This window comes from Salvelinus sp. IW2-2015, linkage group LG26, assembly GCF_002910315.2.
Source record: "Salvelinus sp. IW2-2015 linkage group LG26, ASM291031v2, whole genome shotgun sequence".
Lineage (NCBI taxonomy): Eukaryota > Metazoa > Chordata > Actinopteri > Salmoniformes > Salmonidae > Salvelinus > Salvelinus sp. IW2-2015.
Window position 1 is genome coordinate 39,459,931 of NC_036866.1, and position 19,138 is coordinate 39,479,068.

At 43.4% G+C, this 19,138-nt stretch overlaps 1 protein-coding gene and 1 long non-coding RNA gene across 6 annotated transcripts in view; one reads left to right on the forward strand and one right to left on the reverse strand.

The window, feature by feature from the left end:
- Positions 1 to 3,870: 3,870 nt before the first annotated feature.
- LOC111952117 (liprin-beta-2) overlaps positions 3,871 to 19,138 on the reverse strand; it is a 131,665-nt gene continuing 116,397 nt past the window's right edge. For all 5 annotated transcript variants that reach the window (XM_023970615.3, XM_070435289.1, XM_070435290.1 and 2 more), the window contains 15 exons: positions 17,889 to 17,927; positions 17,369 to 17,507; positions 16,159 to 16,294; positions 15,855 to 15,983; positions 15,539 to 15,689; positions 14,851 to 14,962; positions 14,645 to 14,733; positions 14,149 to 14,271; positions 13,931 to 14,056; positions 11,231 to 11,419; positions 10,517 to 10,714; positions 8,260 to 8,377; positions 7,427 to 7,492; positions 5,234 to 6,964; positions 3,871 to 5,019 (listed from right to left, as the gene is read on the reverse strand). In XM_023970615.3, coding sequence (XP_023826383.1) covers positions 7,446 to 7,492; positions 8,260 to 8,377; positions 10,517 to 10,714; positions 11,231 to 11,419; positions 13,931 to 14,056; positions 14,149 to 14,271; positions 14,645 to 14,733; positions 14,851 to 14,962; positions 15,539 to 15,689; positions 15,855 to 15,983; positions 16,159 to 16,294; positions 17,369 to 17,507; positions 17,889 to 17,927 — 1,596 coding nt within the window. In that variant the 3' untranslated portion in view covers positions 3,871 to 5,019; positions 5,234 to 6,964; positions 7,427 to 7,445. The remainder of the gene's footprint in view (positions 5,020 to 5,233; positions 6,965 to 7,426; positions 7,493 to 8,259; positions 8,378 to 10,516; positions 10,715 to 11,230; positions 11,420 to 13,930; positions 14,057 to 14,148; positions 14,272 to 14,644; positions 14,734 to 14,850; positions 14,963 to 15,538; positions 15,690 to 15,854; positions 15,984 to 16,158; positions 16,295 to 17,368; positions 17,508 to 17,888; positions 17,928 to 19,138) is intronic.
- Positions 6,958 to 9,416, forward strand: LOC139023066 (uncharacterized). Its single transcript, XR_011474214.1, has 2 exons — positions 6,958 to 7,566; positions 7,716 to 9,416. It is a non-coding gene; the product is annotated as an uncharacterized lncRNA (long non-coding RNA).

The window sequence follows — 19,138 nt, forward strand, 5'->3', positions numbered from 1 at the left end:
TGAAAGGATGCCAGGTCGCAGGGAGGCGAGTTTTCCTCCATTCCGCTCGGCTGCCCGGAGCCCTGTTCTGTGAGCTCGCAATGAGTCGTCGAGCCACGGAGCAGGAGGAGGACCGAGCCGGCCTGGAGGATAGGGGACATAGAGAGTCAAAGGAGCAGAAAGGGAGGAGAGGAGGGTTGAGGAGGCAGAATCAGGAGATAGGTTGGAGAAGGTTTGAGCAGAGGAGAAGAGTAGGATGAAGAGAGAGAGAGTAGCGGGAGAGAGAGCGAAGGTTGGGACGGCGCGATACCATCCGAGTAGGGCAGTGTGGGAAGTTTGATGAGAGCGAGAGGGGAAAAAGGATACAAGGTAGTGGTCGGAGACTTGGAGGGGAGTTGCAATGAGATTAGTGGAAGAACAGCATCTAGTAAAGATGAGGTCAAGCGTATTGCTGCCTTGTGAGTAGGGGGGATGATCATCTCCTTTGTTTTGTTGACATTGAGTGTGAGGTTATTTTCCTGACACCATACTCCGAGGGCCCTCACCTCCCCCTGTAGGCCGTCTCGTCGTCGTTGGTAATCAAGCCTACCACTGTAGTGCATCTGCAAACTTGATGATTGAGTTGGAGGCGTGCATGGCCACGCAGTCATGGGTGAACAAGGAGTACAGGAGAGGCTGAGAACGCACCCTTGTGGGCCCCAGTGTTGAGGATCAGTCGGGGTGGAGATGTTGTTACCTACCCTCACCACTGGGGGGCGGCCCGTCAGGAAGTCCAGTACCCAGTTGCACAGCGGCGGTCGAGACCCAGGGTCTCGAGCTTAATGCGAGTTTGGAGGACTATGGTGTTAAATGCTGAGCTGTAGTCGATGAACAGCATTCTTACATAGGTATTCCTCTTGTCCAGATGGGTTAGGGCAGTGTGCAGTGTGATTGTGATTGTGTAGTCTGTGGACCTATTGGGGCAGTAACAAATTGGAGTGGTCTAGGGTGTCAGGTAGGTGGAGGTGATATTGTCCTTGACTAGTCTCTCAAAGCACTTCATGATGACGGAAGTGAATTGCTACGGGGCGGTAGTCATTTAGCTCAGTTACCTTCGCTTTCTTGGGAACAGGAACAATGGTGGCCCTCTTGAAGCATTGTGGGAACAGCAGGCTGGGATAAGGATTGATTGAATATGTCCGTAAACACACCAGCCAGCTGGTCCTAGCATGCTCTGAGGATGCGGCTGGGATGCCGTCTGGGCCTGCAGCCTTGCGAGGGTTAACACGTTTAAAGTTTTACTCACGTTGGCTGCAGTGAAGGAGAGCCGCAGGTTTTGGTAGCGGGCCATGTTAGTGGCACTGTATTGTCCTCAAAGCGAGCAAAGAAGTTGTTTAGTTTGTCTGGGAGCAAGACATCGTGGTCCGCGACGGGCTGGTTTTTCTTTTGTAGTCCGTGATTGACTGTAGACCCTGCCACATACCTCTCATGTCTGAGCCGTTGAATTGCGACTACTTTCTCTCTATACTGACACATAGCTTGTTTGATGCCTTGCGAGGAATAGCTACACTGTTTGTATTCGGTCATGTTTCCGGTCACCTTGCCCTGATTAAAAGCAGTGGTTCGCGCTTTGTTTTGCGTGAATGCTGTCATCAATCCACGGTTTCTGGTTGGGGAATGTTTTAATAGACGCTGTGGGTACAACATCACCGATGCACTTGCTAATAAACTCGCTCACCGAATCAGTGTATTCATCAATGTTGTTGTTCGGTGCTATGCGGAACATATCCCAYTCCKCGTGATCGAAGCAATCTTGAAGCGTGGAATCCGATTGGTCGGACCAGCGTTGAACAGACCTGAGCACGGGTGCTTCCTGTTTTAGTTTCTGTCTATAGGCTGGGAGCAACAAAATGGAGTCGTGGTCAACTTTTCCGAAAGGAGGGCGGGGGAGGGCCTTATATGCGTCGCGGAAGTTAGAATAACAATGATCGAGGGTTTTGCCAGCCCGGGTCGCGCAATCGATATGCTGATAAAATTTAGGGAGCCTTGTTTTCAGATTAGCCTTGTTAAAATCCCCAGCTACAATAAATGCAGCCRCAGGATATGTGGTTTCCAGTTTACATAGAGTCAAATGAAGTTCGTTCAGGGCCGTCGATGTGTCTGTTTGGGGGYAATATACACGACTGTGATTATAYTCGAAGAGAATTCTRTTGGTAGATAATGCGGTCGGCATTTGATTGTGAGGAATTCTAAGTCAGGTGAACAAAAGGACTTGAGTTCCTGTATGTTGTTATGATCTCACCACGCCTCGTTAATCATAAGGCATACACCCCCGCCCTTCTTCTTACCAGAGAGATGCTTGATTCTGTCGGCGCGATGTGTGAAGAAACCAGGTGGCTGTACCGACTCCGATAGCGTGTCTCGAGTGAGCCATGTTTCCGTGAAACAACAAACGTTACAGTCTCTGATGTCTCTCTGGAAGGCAACCCTTGCTCGGATTTCGTCTACCTTTGTTGTCAAGAGACTGGACATTGGCGAGTAGTATGCTCGGGAGCGGTGCGCGATGTGTCCGTCTACGGAGCCTGACCAGAAGACCGCTCCGTCTGCCCCTTCTGCGGCGCTGTTGTTTTGGGTCGCCGGCTGGGATCCGATCCATTATCCTGGGTGGTGGGCCAAACAGAAGATCCGCTTRGGGAAAGTCGTATTTCTGGTCGTAATGTTGGTGAGTTGACGTTGCTCTTATATCCAATAGTTCCTCCCGACTGTATGTAATAAAACCTACGATTTCCTGGYGTAACAATGTAAGAAATAACACATAAAAAACWAAATACTGCATAGTTTCCTAGGAACGTGAAGCGAGGCGGCCATCTCTGTCGGCACCGGATGCTGGCTAATTTAGAATGCATGACTCGTTAATTCTGCAGAACAGCAATGTTGGTCTAAATGCCTACAGGGGGGAYTTGTTGAGGATGGATGGCTTATTGGTGAGTGTTGCCTACTCATTTTAAATACATTTGCCATCTCGAATGCAACTTAAATAATTTGTCCTAATGGTCCTCTCTTTGTAACTATGTTTTTATTTTTACTGATCAAGCCCCAACCGAGCGAGCCAAATAAAAACTTTTGGTCAGTCTCGGAAAAGTTTATTTTTGTCGTCGTTTTGTTTTCGGATTTGARCATATTAATGACCAATGGCTCGTATTTCTGTGTGTTTATTAAATTATAATTAAGTATATGATTTGATATTTGATAGAGCAGTCTGACTGAGCGGTGGTAGGCAGCAGCAGGCTCGTAAGCATTCATTCAAACAGCAGCTCTTAGCAATGCTGGGATGRACAGCGCTGTTTATGACTTCAAGACTATCAACTCCCGAGATTAGGCTGGCAATATGAAAGTGCCTATAAGAACATCCAATAGTCAAAGGTATATGAAATACAAATGGTATAGAGAGAAATAGTCCTATAATTCCTATAYTAACTACAACCTAAAACTTCTTAACTGGGAATATTGAAGACTCATGTTAAAAGACAGCTTTCATATGTTCTCATGTTCTGAGCAAGGCACTTAAACGTTAGCTTTTTTACATGGCACATATTGCACTTTTACTTTCTTCTCCAACACTGTGTTTTTGCATTATTTAAACCAAATTGAACATGTTTCATTATTTATTTGAGACTAAATAGATTTTATTTATGTATTATATTAAGTTAAAATAAAAGTGTTCATTGTTCATTCAGTATTGTTGTAATTGTCATTTATTACAAATATATATATAAAAATCGGCCGATTAATCGGTATCAGCTTTTTTTTGATCCTCCAATAATCGGTTGGAGGATCGGCAGTGAAAAATCATAATCGGTCAACCTCTACTCAACATACATATTCCTTTTCTACACAAGATAACTCAAGACATCCAGAAATACATATTTTATTTATTTTCCAACTCCATCCTCTTTTTTTAATTTTTGTTTTACTACTTTTAACAAAAAAGAATCCACCTTAATCAAATGAACAGTCACTGACTTAGAATCATGTTATGGGTGAAGATATCACAATGTGATCAGTCATTAAATCCATCATAGAAAATACAAAAATATTTTATGGCAAATCATATTTGCTGTATTGTAAGCTGTAGAAAGGTTTTAATGTCATTTGGTAGTGATAAGAGAAATCCCACACTGGTGCGTTGCCAGTGAAATGTTAAGCCTATTAAAATAAATACTAAACACAAGGMGTGTGAGCAYCTGTCAGCAGGCATGGGTCAGTAGTTTACACATGAGACATGGACACAGGCCAATTTCAGCACACTGGGTCCCCGAGTCCCAGGCAAGCATAAACCCACCAAGCACAACTGTCCTTACCCCCCATTTGAAACACTACAGTAGACACAGAGAAATGTAACAAATGGTTGCACGGTCATCGATCATACTGGTCAAGTAAACTTGATGAGCAGAGTTAAAGGGTCACTGTCTCTCTTGGTGACGAAAGCCTGTAGCGTTCCTGTGGGCGTATGTAAGAACCTGGACCCTTTTAAAGAAATTCTCAATGAGTGCCCGGTTGTTCTTAGTCTTCCTATAGCATTGTGACATTTGTTGCTCAGCACCCCATAGATGTTGCCGGTGCCTTGCGGCCAAATAGGAGAAAGAGGGAGTAGCAGTCATTACCGATGGAGACGCAAAAATCCACCATCCTCTCTGCCTTGTTCCTATTAGCAGACTCCGTCTTGGCCATCTTGCATGGATTCAGTATATACCTCCGGGGGGGGGGAAGTCCTCTGCCGTCCCTCCCCCCTCTCAGTCATGGATTCAGTCAACAACTGGGCTTGTTGAGGATTCTCCACAGGGTGGATAATACACTGGGTATGTCCGGGGCTAGTGGCTTGCTCTCTCTCCTCCCCCACAGGGTTGAGAAATTGAAGTTCCTGTTGGGAATGGTCATGGTCGAGGCTGGTGGCTTCTCCCACCAGGTTGAGATTATCTTGGGAATGTCCAGGGCTGGTTGTTTGCTCTCTATCTTCCCCATGTCTACAGGATTAGGTCAGAGGGTGGTTTCCCTTATGACCTGCACATATGATAACAACAGTATAGTTTATTGTTGTAGAAATTATAATTTACATGAAAACATTACATAGGTTATACTTGTGTAATAACATGGATTGAAGGTACATAAGGGTACTCAACCCTAATAGAACCCTCAACCCTAAAAATACTTTAATTGTACTATGTTTGCTCTAGAGTGGTGAAAAAWTTTGAAAAATAAGTTAATTAAAACTCACCAGTATGGGTCTGCCTTTGATGTTTGGAACAGCTCCAGCCCCTCTCTCCTCTCTGAAACCCTAGTGAGATATTGTGATGTGCTGGGTTGATGCAGATTAACCTGCAATAGGATCCTCATACTGTACAGGTTATACCAGGGCTTGGACACTTCACCGGGCTACCTAACACAGGCTTCCCTTAGTATTTCCTCTCTTACAGAAGCGATCCTCCATTCTGGTGACTGTTAAAGGGACTTACTTAAAGGACTACATCTGCCTATGCAATTATATGCGAATTATGTGTTGAAACATAGAAAAAACTGTTTCTTATTGGTCATATACAAATGGTCTGTATTAAGTGTTGGTGTGTTTGTTTGCAGTATGTCTTAGTGCCTTGTTTGCATCATGGATGTGTCCAGGTAATGGGTTGTTCCACGAAATGAGTCCCTTTTGCATCCTTTTGATATTTTAAGAAGAAATTGTGCATAAATATGGCATTTTAAAAGACTGTTATATTAAATTAAGTGCCCTTTAATATAGACCACATTGATAATTCAATGCATCTGGTTTTAAATATGCCTAAAGACTTGCTAAAGTGCCAAAATTCAGCATTTTGACATGTCCCTCTGATTTTAACCCACTTAACCCCAACATTTCTCCAAGTTTTCACCTTCATTGGAAGCCCTAGTTATTTTGTTGCTTTGTCAAAGTAATTTCTGAATATTATTATTTAATTCATGAGATTTGTGATTTATTTTAAGGTAAAAAAAGAAAGAAAGAAATGTCCCTCAMTTTAAGGTCAACCCTGTTACGTGAACTGAACTCTCGTTGTAATATGGTGAAACTATTCCTTTTGGAACATAAAAAAAAGGAGAAACATTGAACATCTTAAAGTCAAATCATAGTGTAAAAGCAGGCGAGCTGGTTCCACTCTTGTAGGTCGAGCATAACACGTCAACCCTGTCACCCATAGATAGACAGGCTAGAAATGTTTTAACAATTTCCTTTTTTGAAGCTTGCATTCATTTGACCCCTCCCCTCTCACAAGAGGATTTATGGCTGATTTAAGATGAAATCGTCAACCGTTTCAATAAACCCGGTTACTTTATTTGCCACTCAATAGGCACTTGCTATTATCTTTTTTTTCTTCATTTAACCTCTTGAGATGGGAAAAAATGTTTTTTTCTTAAGTTGAACATGTGCTCTTCATGACAGAATGTTAAAATATATATATATATTTTTAACCACATTAAACTACCCAAAAGGGAATAATTTAGTGGAACGACCCTAATCAAAAAAGTAGTAAAATAGTACAAAATAATACAGTGTGTGCAATCTTACAGGCTAGATTGCATAGGGGAAAAGCATGTCCTAAAAGCTCAAGTGGCATGTTGTAGGCCTATACCTTTCACCAAAAATACAAAACACATGCTATTTACTCTAGTTTGGGGAAGAGCTACACACCAATGACGCATGTAAAACAGAATTCCTTCACCGTTCATTGTGTTCGTGTCACTAATACAGAAGTAGTATTCATTATAGTCCTGTATTATGATGAGGTAAGGGGTATGGCCAGTTGAGATTGCTGGTAAAGCCTCCTGCATTGAGGTTAGGTTGAGGTATGAGGCAGATAGAGGTTTCCCTTGGTTGATTGGCTGCGTTAATTWGTGTGGCCAGCGTAGCGTCCTCTCAGACTAGTGCTGTTTGAGCCCGTCTCATCTCCTTCAGAACTTCGTCTCGGCTTAGCAAATACTGAAAGCAAGAAGGGCCAGGGGCTGGGGTTAGCAGGAAGCATTATTCTGCAATGTTTGTCAGTTAAAGGCTTTAGAGTAATGTCCCTAACTTTAAAATCTACTTGTCGAAACCGGTTTATTCAGTTGAAACCTCCACTGTCAGAAAATATAAGAACAACATAGCACTGTAGCATTGAGGAGAAATACAAAACATAACAGCAAGTGGCGTAGCGCAGTTTTGCGAGGCCCCACCCGCAAAGTCTGAGCAAGGCAGCTAACTTCCTGAAATTCTACCACGGGGCAGGGAGAAATATTTGCAATACCTCCAGGGGGATCCCAGAGCTTGTGGGCGCTGCGGGGGTGCATCCTACACCAGTGTTAACAGCGTAACAGAAAATGCTTTGTTAACTGGTTAGTTTATTCATTATTTACAGTACTGTCAAAAAGCTTGTTGAATGAGACGGATTGAGGAACTACTTACTGTGAGTTGGTTTATTCCCTCAGAAAGAGCTTCTATCTGCAGTACGGTCCCCTCTGTCACCGCCATCTGCAAAGTCAAACACAACACCTAGTTCTGGGGCTACTGTACTACTGACAGGCTAGGACATCAATGACATACAGGTAACTGCCAAAATAATGGATACAAAGTATATTGAAAGCAGGTGCTTCCACACAGCTGTGGTTCCTGAATTAATTAAGCAATCAACAATCCATCATGCTTAGGGTAATGTATTAAAAGTATTGTGTCTACCATTGCTATGCCTCCATAGGATGACAATGCCCCAAACCATAGGGCACGAGTGGTCACTAAATGGTTTGATGAGCATGAAAACGATGTCAGCCATATGCCATGGCAGTCTCAGTCAACCCATTTGAACACTTATGGGAGATTCTGGAGCGGCGCCTGAGACACCATTTTCCACCACCATCAACAAAACACAAATTATGGAATTTCTCATGGAAGAATGATGTTATATCCCTCCAATAGAGTTCCAGACACTTATATAATCTATTACAAGGGGCATTGACAAGGTGCTGTTCTGGCTCGTGGTGGTTCGATGCCGTATTAAGACACTTTATGTTGGTGTTTCCTTTATTTTGGCAGTTACACTTTGTTACTTCCATGCATGATGGATGGCAGGGTAGAAGGATCTACTGTAGGTGCTGAGCAAGCACCACTGTTCAAGTCATAGGTCACGTTCCAGGCCGACTACATTGCAGTCGTTGCATTGCATAAACCAATGAGTTATGGCAGGTGTCTGCAGTGAAGTCAGCCTGGAACATGGTCATTATGGATTTATGATAAAGATGTACCTGCAGATGGTTGAGCCCCTCCCCCCAAGGTGCATGGTGGGATAGTCCTGTTCCAACATGCACTCCTCCATCTTGCATACAATGGGCCAATCATGATGATCCGAAGCATTGATGAGGGCTAGTTAGTGAATGATACTGGTTAATTAATTATGCATTCTGATGTCCCTGTGCCGTGCAACGCAGTTCCTTACAGTGTATCTTTGATTRGAGTTCTTAAAACTGTAAATATTGATAATGGGCAGAGATGATTTCAGCATAAAACCGAGACAAGACTACTTTCTCCTCTAATATGAGAAGCATGCTTGGTACAAAGATTGCACATATTAAATAGGTTATCAGGAAGAATTCCACTGCTTTATCACACTTATGATTTTTATTGACGGATTTGGATAGTACCATTTACAATTAATGACAACAAGAGGGCTTCCTTGATTGAAGCGTAATCTTTAACTATAATGAATATTATAACAGTCACATTTGAAATTAACAGTGCATGATAATCACAATCTGGATTCCGTCAAAATTTACACAGCTATACAATCTCATTGTACTTTCCATTGTACTTCTTTCAATTTACCAACATATATATATACCTCCATATGCAAATATTGCACAAGTTCATTCCACAACTGTCCGACGAACAAGCAACATTGCTTTCTACTGGTTAGAAAAACATTTTAAAACAATGGATCAATACCATTACGTGAATCTCAAATATGTTTGTGTTAAAATGATCAATAAAATGATGCACAATGTTGTTTACGTCAGTGGCATAATCTTAGTGCAGTAAAGGGCTGATGTGATAATATCAGAAGCGTCATGCTCATATGGGGCACAAGGGCACATGTAAAATGAATTACTAAACTTCCTTTTTAAGGACACATTTCATCGTAATTGTTTATAAAAAGATCTCTTAGCAGTATTTTGCAGAGGGGGCACACTGACTGGACCAGGCAAAGAGTACCCCCCCAAGTAAGTGGTTACTTCCAAGGTGCACCCTGGAGAGCAAAGATATGCTAGGACACACACAGCGTTTGATATTGATTTTAGATGTCGGTGATGGACAGGACTAGCAGGAAGTAGGTTTGTAAATTAATTTGATCAAGCTATGTAGCTAATTGATTCCTTCTTAATAATGAATAAATAAAACAAAAATCTTTTGTTGTTTCTCTGTATTACTAGCCACCTTACAATMTTATGAAGTTGGTTCCCGGTCTCCCAACCTCATAACAAGCTATCAAMCCATTTCGGGCTGTCAATCAAGTTAGGTTGGCAAATTTTGGAAATGCAAGCAATTACTAAATGTACTGAATAAGACTCACATTCCTTCAGTCTTTGACCCAGATTTATGCACAGAAGCATATTTAATTTCTTTAAAAAAAAGAACTGTCAGTCAGGAGGATACTGACAGCTCATGAGGTATGCTTAGATATGCAGAAAAAGACTTGGTTTAAATGTAATCTGGCACCTTATGATAATATCATGATATTTGCGTAGTAATTAGGATGCCATGATATGTTCCTGTATTGATGATGTGTGTTATGATCCCACGTGCTGTGTTGTAATTTGGAAGTAACATCCTAGGCATGTTAGTGCAATATATTGAGTTGTGGGATTTACAACAGTCAGAATGACACCTTCATTCCAATTACAATTGAACAGGTAAAGAGGTATGCTTAGATAACCGATGTAGAAAAACTGTATTTTTCTTTTAACATTGAATTAGGCATAATGATTATGGCTCTAGATGGCAGGAAAAAGCTGTTTCAGGTGTTTGAAAATTGCAAAATTCTCCAACTTCCAGGGGGCCACCACCCGTACATCTTTACATACTTCGTGCCCCCTCTAAAATAATGGTACATGACACCCATGGCTGATATATCACAGCTGAACACTAGGCTTGTAGATCCACAGAGAACATAGGAGGGGTTTTCACTAATAGGTCTTTTGACCAATAAGATCAGCTCTGAAAAATATCTGTTGTGATTGGTCAAAAGACCAATTAGTGGAAGAAAGATCAGAATTGGGCTTCCTGTGTAAAAACAACCTAAGTATCCAGAAGCAGCTCATGCCCAAGGCTAGGGTTGGTTGTTGGGTGTTAGATGATGGCACGTGAGGGGTGTGGAGGTGGGTGTGCTGGGGTGGGTTTTGGGTAGCGTTGGATGGGCATGGCAGGAAGAGGTGGGGTTATTGGCTGCAAGCTGAGTAGTGATGGGTAGGTAGATACAGTAGTGTGACATCAGCTGTATGGCCCCACCTGCTCTCGTCTGTCTGGGTCTCTGTCCAGGATTGGGCTGAGGCCCCTGAAGCCGGAGTAGGGCCGGTGGGCCCCGTTCACCACCGCCTGGAGCTGAGCCTGGGCCTGGGCCGCCTCCAGGGGGCAGATGTAGTCAGTCGAGTCGTCACATCTCTTCTTCCTCAGGTGGCCAAAGTTAGAGAAGCCCAACTTCTTTGGCTGAATGGGAGGACATGACTGAGATAAAGCTGTGTATCATTTCTATTCTATCCCTTTAACCATAATCAGTGAAAAGATTTCTAAACAGCGTACAAATGGACAGTGCTATTTAAAAATGGTTCCTATAAGCCTAATTGTGCTGACTTAGTACATTATGCTATCGCTACATTTTACCTCCGCACATTTTCTACTAGCCMTAAAAAAAAAAGGTGGGTGTTAGAGATACGTGGCGCTACAAAAGCCTGCTGCCCGAAAAGCTGCTTGGAGCAGCCCTGGTCTTAGAGCTTAGCCAGGTCTGAGGTGTCACACTAAGGATTAAGGTGCCTGTCTCCTGAAAGAGATGGGGGAAAGGGAGGGGGATAGGGAGAGGAAGAGAGAAAGAGGAGCGAGTGAGAGGAGGATGAGAGAGTAAGAAAAGGAGAGTGAGAGAGGAGGGAGAGAGAAACAACAAAAACGAGGGCTCCTAACAGGGTGGTGGTTCAGCCCTTGGCGTACTACAGTACTGTCATCTCTTACCCTGACTTTGGCTGTGGTGCTGAGGGGAGTGTAGCCAGACGACTCCATGAACTCCCTCTTCTCCTGCTGAGCCTGGGAGCCCACCAGRATGTTGAAGTTGGTGGCCAGGTGGCGTCGCAGCAGGGTCTTCTGAGGGGGGATGTTTAGCAGCATGGCCAGGGTGTCTGAGTTAAAACGAGGCTCCAGAATCTGGGGGGTCATTAGAGAAGATTGAGGAAGATACAGGCTGGTTGACGTTTATTTTCATGAATCTTGCCCTGGAGCAGAACTGAGCGATTTTAATAGTTTGCCTAATGTCAGTTTATGTGACAAAACAATCAAGTACAGTGCCTTCGGGAAAGTATTCAGACCCCTTGACTTTTTCCGCATTTTGTTAGATTACAGCCTTATTCTAAAATTGATTAAATAGTTTTTTTCCCTCATCAATATACACACGATTCCCCATAATGACAAAGGAAAAACCTATTTTTACACAAGTATTCAAACCCTTTACTCAGTACTTTGTTGAAGCACCTTTGGCAGCGATTACAGCCTCGAGTCTTCTTGGGGGTGACGCTACAAACTTGGTACACCTGTATGTAGTTTCTCCCATTCTTCTCTGCAGATCCTCTCAAACTCTGTCAGGTTGGACGGGGAGTGTCGCTGCGCAGCTATTTTCAGGTCTCTCCAGAGATGTTAGATCAGGTTCAAGTCTGGGCTCTGGCTGGGCCACTCAATGACATTAAGAGACTTGTCCCGAAGCCACTCCTGCATTGTCTTGGCTGTGTGCTTAGGGTCGTTGTCCTGTTGGAAGGTGAACCTTTGCCCCATTCTGAGGTCCTGAGCGCTCTGGAGCAGGTTTTAATCAAGGATCTCTCTGTACTTTGCTCCATTCATCTTTGCCTTGATCCTGACTAGTCTCCCAGTCCCTGCTGCTGAAAAACATCCCCACAGCATGATGCTGCCACCACCATGCTTCCCTGTAGGGATAGTGCCAGGTTTCCTCCAGACGTGACGCTTGGCATTCAGGCCAAAGAGTTCAATCTTGGTTTCCTCAGACCAGAGAATCTTGTTTCTCATGGTCTGTGAGTCTTTAGGTGCCTTTTGGCAAACTCCAAGTGGGCTGTCCTGTGCCTTTTACTGAGAAGTGGTTTCCGTCTGGCCACTCTACCATAAAGGCCTGATTGGTGGAATGCTGCAGAGATGGTTGTCCTTCTGGAAGGTTCTCCCATCTCAACAGAGGAACTCCAGGGCTCTGTCAGAGTGACCATCGGGTTCTTGGTCACCTCCCTGACCAAGGCCCCTCTCCCCCGATTGCTCAGTTTGGCTGGGCGGCCAGCTCTTGGAAGAGTCTTGGTGGTTCCAAAATTCTTCCATTTAAGAATGATGGCGACCACTGTGTTCTTGGGGACCTTCAATGCTGCAGATTGTGCCTTGACACAATCCTGTCTCGGAGCTCTATGGACAATTCCTTCAACCTCATGGCTTGGTTTTTGCTCAGACATGCACTGTGGGACCTTATATACGTAGACAGATGTGTGCCTTTCCACATCATGTCCAATCATTTGAATTGATCACAGGTGGACTCCAATCAAGATGTAGAAACATCTCAAGGATGATCAATGGAAACAGGATGCACCTGAGCTCAATTTCGAGTCTCATAGCAAAGGGTCTGAATACTTACGTAAATAAGTTATTTCTGTTTTTTATTTGTCATACATTTGCAAACATTTCTAACAACTTTGTCATTATGAGGTATTGTGTGTAGATTGATGAGGATTTTTATTTATTTTAATCCATTTTAGAAGGATTAAAGGAGCCTGAATACTTTCCGAATGCACTGTATAGTGTAGAGCAGGGGTGTCAAACTCATTCCATTGAGGGCCTGGTGTCCGCTGGTTTTTGGTTTTTCCTTTCAATTAAGTCAGAGACAACCAGGTGTGTGGAGTTACTTACTAATTAGTGGCCTTAATTCATCAATCAAGGACAAGAGAGGAGCGATAACCCGCAGACACTCGGCCCTCAGTGGAATGAGTTTGACACCTGTATTATGGCTGATACGCAAAATAAAACTTAAGCACAGGAAGCATAGAAATAGATAATATAGAACTGATCTACCACTTCTTAGACTTGCTATCGATGAGAATGACAGTTCTATAACTCACATTTCTATCTGAATTTGGTCAGGTTGCCCAAAATGTTACATATTGCAGCTTTAAGGTTAGGGTTGGGCATTAGGGTTAGCAGTGTGGTTAAGGTTAGGGTTAGGTTTAAAATCAGATTTGATGACTTTATGGCTGTGCCAGGTAGTGACCAGTGCAGTGCTGCCTCCAGAACAAGATTTATGAGGAAAAATGCTAACCTGCCTACATACAGGTGATTACACAGAAAGTTAGGATGGAATGAATTGGAATAATAGGCAGCGTCTACACGGGCAGCCCAATTCTTATCTTTTTTCACTAATTCTTCTTTTGAACAATCAGATCAGCTCTTAAAAAGAGCTGATGTGAAAATATCTGATGTGATTGGTCAAAAGACCAATTAGTGGAAATTATTAAATTAAAAATAAAAGTTTCTTTAGGGATAGTCTCTTAGGAATTGTATGTAACCATACATGTCCCATAATGGACATATTTGTCACTATAACGGCCTGAGCTGAGCTGAAATGCAGTAGAAAGGTATAAGAAGGGGCTGATTCAGTCATTGGGCCCTTGTACTTACGATAAGGCCCCCGTGCACCCCGCTGCCCCTCAGGTTGGGAGCGTACTCCGCCAGGTCCACCGAGCGAAGCCACTCCATCACCCTGTGGTTAGACCACTGAACCACCTCAGAGGGAGACGTCTTGTTCTAGTAGGAAATAACACATGTCTTAGCAAACACAACTACATACGTGTGTAAATGGAAGAATTCCTARAAACGTGCACATGCACATGTCTCACCTCATCCCCAGGCCTTCTCTTCAGGCAGTTGGGGTTGAACTTGTTGACGTGGAGGACGTGGATAGCACACTTCACACTGAGGTGATGGAGCTGACTGGTCACTTTCAGGAACAAGAGGTTGTTCTGACGGAAGTGAATCAAATATGTTGTGCATGTTTTTTCTTTTTTGTACTGGATTTAACTACACTCCTAGGAAAAAGGTGCTCCATAGGAGAACCCTTTGAAGAAGCCTTTAAGGTTCCAGGTAGAAACCGATTGGGTTCCATGTTGAACCTTTTCTCCAGAGGGTGGAACCCATGGAACCCAAAATGAGTTCTACCTGGAACCAAAAAGGGTTATTTTATGGGGACAGCTGAAGAACCCTTTTGGAACCCTTTTTCTAAGTCCCTTGAGATCTCTTTTTCGAGGGAGACCTGAAAGCCTTATGAATTATATACAGTAGCTGAGACACAACTGTGAGACAAAAACTACGATGAAAACCGATGGATGTACTTACCACTGTCAAGTACTGAAGCATTCTGCCGTCTACCCTTCCCTGGTGAAACTGATCCTTGTACTGAGGTAAACCAATATCATCAAGCCAACCTTTTGAGGATAAACCACATAACAACCAATTATACTGGATCGATTACACCGAATATAGCACCAAGTTTGCTGAATGTTGAGTGAATATGTTGATGGCCTCTACTGTGTCCAACATACGTGTGACCCAGATGTGGTCCAGTTCAGATGATTTCTCTGTCAGTTTGGTGCTGAACGACTTCAGGGCCAACTGCAGCTTCTTTCTGTGCAGTGGATTCTTAATCCCCATCTCCTGATATCAAGATTAGAATGAATCCAGGTTGTGAGCACACTATTTACTCCAAAGTGAGTGCTGCAAATGACAGTTTTAGTAACTGGATTTGGAGTCACTTGGCACACTATTTCACAATTGTGATCAAGATTCAAACAAATTAGTTTGCCCTGCTAGTTTGAGAGCCGCCTACATATATTGATATGACGTTTGGTACAGGAACCTGTCAAATGCAACCCAAAAAAATAACATAGCTGAAACATAGCTCCAAACTAGCTCAAAACAACAACAAAGGTTGAGCAACAAGATGTGAAAGACGGAACGAAATGACGTCTTGAGAACTAGACAGGTAGAACTAAATGGCGATGAGAATGTTGCAATGACTAGACAGGTAGAATGATTGGAGGGGACGAGCTAAACATTGCTTTGACAGCCATACTGATGGAGATTATACAGTGTGTTGTTAGAGGAACACCCAGCTAACACAGTACGTTCCCGGAAGGATGTCCTTGCATTATTTGACAAATAACTTTCCAACAGCGTTCTGGGAACCAAAATAAGTTAGCAGAGTAATTTGTGTGACTGTACAGTGTGTACCTTCTCTAAATCCTGTGGTGAGGCAGAGAGGAGGGTTTGCCCGCTGTCGGCCCAGTGTCGTGCCAGAATCACATACTGGCCCAGCCCATACTCTTCCAGCCAGCAACACACCTGCTCCGGAGTCCACTTGGAGAAGGGCGTCTTCAGATCCCTGCAGGAGAGGACAGACAATTGATTGGATCATCAAGACTGGAATATTTTGGAATTCCTGCTCATCTAATTAAGACATTGGCTTTTTTGGTATATTCTTGGTCACATGCACGTTTAAGATAATACACTGTATTTTATGTATTTTATGATAGTGTCCGTCCCATACCGCACAGAGGTCAATGTCTCTCCGGCCCGGGCCAGGCGAGGGCCGGCGGTGGCTCTCAGTCCCCCCCTCTTAAACTCTCCAGGCTCAAGGTCCTCTCCCTGCAGGCTGCCAGACTGGGTCTTCCTTATCCTTGGGTAGAGGAGATAGAACACATCAGTACCTRTGCTAGGCCACCACCTCTACCCAGAATGACAAATATCAGATCGTCTTCCATTTATARCAATAGTCTCTGAATAAATATCTCTAAAAAATATCTTCAGCAGTGTGCCCTTCGTGTGTGTGTGTCGGCTGTACAGGTACTCACTTTCCCCAGAGCTTCTTGATGCCCCGGTGGTTTTTCTTGTTCTCTGGAGAGACAGGGGACTGCTGTCCTGAGTCCACTCCAGACGACAGGGGAGACAAGTCTGACAGCGTGGACTCATCCAGTCTCTCCGACTTTCCTGTGAGAGCAGCATATGGAGTTTTAGTAAGTACTGTAATCTATTTAAAACTGTCTTCATCATTTAAGTCATTGTTCTATTAATTGAAGTAAGTCATGCAACGCTTCAAGGACACTGTATTTCTTCAATTCCTTAGGGTCTAAAGTTGAGGTATTATCCATGCAGGACCCACCCATATCAAACAGATCATGCTTTCCACAAGATCCTGCTGTGCCAAAGGTTAGGCAAGCGAAAAGTGAAAKAGGAAAGCATTAACATTGTTAGTGCGCTCCAGCATTTTCAGCTACATTACACACAAAATMTAAATGTTGTCTTAATGGATGCCAATTCAAATCTTTGAAGACAAATGAGTTTTTTCGCATATTTAATAAACATGTTTAATACACTGAAATTAAATGATGGTCTGAGGCGAATGGGATGTCAAGTTGCATCTATATTTGTTTACAGTGTATGGTTAAGCCAGATCAGCCATGGTCTACCTCTGTGCACACACGCCTCACGTGACGACGCCTAAGTAGCCCTGCTCTTGAGGTTAATGTAAGCTTTGTGCACTGCAACACCACTCACTGATGCGAGAGAAAAGAGCCAGGCATAATCGGAGATGCCTCTCTCTGACTCACTGAGGGTCTTACTCCCTCCAACACAGGCTGGAGTTATCAACTTTAAGTCACCACAACTTTAATCCATAGTGAAAACAGGGGCCTGGTGCTTTGACATGCATGGGGCTTCTGTCTGTGAGTAGTAGTACGGTACCTAAAGCTGGAGCACTGGCACTCCTGCAGCGGTCTTCAGCCATAATACAAGCAGAAAGCCACGCAGAAAAAAGYGGACAGCAGAAACAGTACAACAGCAAGTGGAAGATTAGTACAGAGTGAGAATGCAGAGGATAGCCACCCCATGCAAACCAACCGCATTGTGAGAGAAGAGTGGAACAGTGCAGTTGTTAAAACAAACCATAGAAGTGTATTTATTCAATTTATAATATACATCCACGGGAAGTTTTTGTTGTTTGAAACATTCCAGAAGGCTGTTTGATAAAAAGGACAAGCAGCAGTGTTTTGAGATGTGACTTACTTAGGTGAAACTCACTGTCCTCGCTATCGTCAGGGGACAGCTGGTCTGGTGTAGAATACTGCTCTCGATCCCCATTCATGTCAGGTCGAGACAGCTTCCCTGGTAGGGTCTGATATTTGTTCATTTCCACGTGCTGATTCTTTGGGGAGAGGGGGGGGGGGGGGGGCATGGTTACAGGCAAGTCACGGGTCTATTCAAATGGAATTAAATGGCATCTGTTGACATTAGATTACAGTTGAAATGCTGCTAAATTACAGAACAGAATTTGAGAATCAGATTTATATTTTGTCCTTTCATGACTATATCATTGTTAATTCGATTGGAATGCCAATGGAGTCACAAGTGTTCAGGAGACAACAGACAAAAGGCCAATTTCAAAAGCCTTAGGGGCATCTAGAGTATGATCGCTACTACATTTGACAGTTTCGGCTGAACCCGTGGCTCTGTTCCGGTCAGATAGGAAAGTTAGCTTGTGAGAGATTAAGGGTTAGTGGTGGTGAGATCATGCAGTAGAAAATACCTCTGAAACCGGTTCAACTGGTTGACCCACCACTACATGCTACAGGAGGGGGGAGCGTGCATGTAACGAAGAGAACACACACACTGTTAGTATAGTAATGTTTCGACATCATCAACGCAACAACAGTCTTAGAATACATGCACAGTACCGTTGAAAAGCTTGGAGTCACTTAGAAATGTCCTTGTTTTGGAAAGAAAAGCACATTTTTTTGCCCATTACAATAACGTCAAATTGATCAGAAATACAGTGTAGACATTGTTAATGTTGTAAATGACTATTGTAGCTTGAAACGGTGGATTTTTTATGGAATATCTACGTAGGCGTACATAGGCCCATTATCAGCAACCATCACTCCTGTGTTCCAATGGCAAAAAGAGAGAAGATCAATGCTGTCGTATACTCTTCACAGAGTTGTACGAGTCTTCAGTTTCTTAGCAATTTCTGCATGGAATTATTCTGATCAATTTGATTTATTTAACATACAAAAATCTCATTTTCTTAAAAAACAAAGACATTTCTCTAAGTGACCCCAAAACTTTGATACGGTAGTGTACGTGTTAGCTGCTTTTGTTAGAATAACAGTCATCAGAAGCTAAATGGTTATGTCATTCCTGTTAGAGCACGCATAACGTTTCTAATGTGTTTGGTCAATTACAAATGAAGCACATGCTGCAGTCTAAGATGGATATATTGTCATCGTAAAGTTAAATCAAACACAGAACAATCTACTTTTGGAAAGCTCATATTCCGAGCTAGCCATTTAAAAAGGATGGTCCCTCTATCTAATTGAATCTGAACAACCCTTTAACTGGAAACAGCAAAGCACAACCTAGAGACACCCTGGTTCATTCTGCTTTCCAACAGACAGCTGCAACATCGAGAGCATCCTGACTGTTGCATCACCTGCCTGGTACAGCAATTGCTCGGCCTCTGACCGCAAGGCACTACAGAGGGTAGTGCGTACGCTCCAGTACATCACTGGGCTAAGCTGCCTGCCATCCAGGACCTCTACACAGGTAGTGTCAGAGGAAGGACCTAGAAAATTGTCAAAGACCCCAGCCACCCCAGTCATAAGATGTTCTCTCTACTACCATGGCAACCGGTACCGGAGTGCCAAGTCTAGGACAAAAGGCTTCTCAACAGTTTTTACCCCCCAAGCCATAGTCCTGAACAGGTAATCAAATGTACCCGGACTTTTGCATTGTGTGCCCCTCCCCCAACCCCCATATTTTTAAAGACGCTGTGCTACC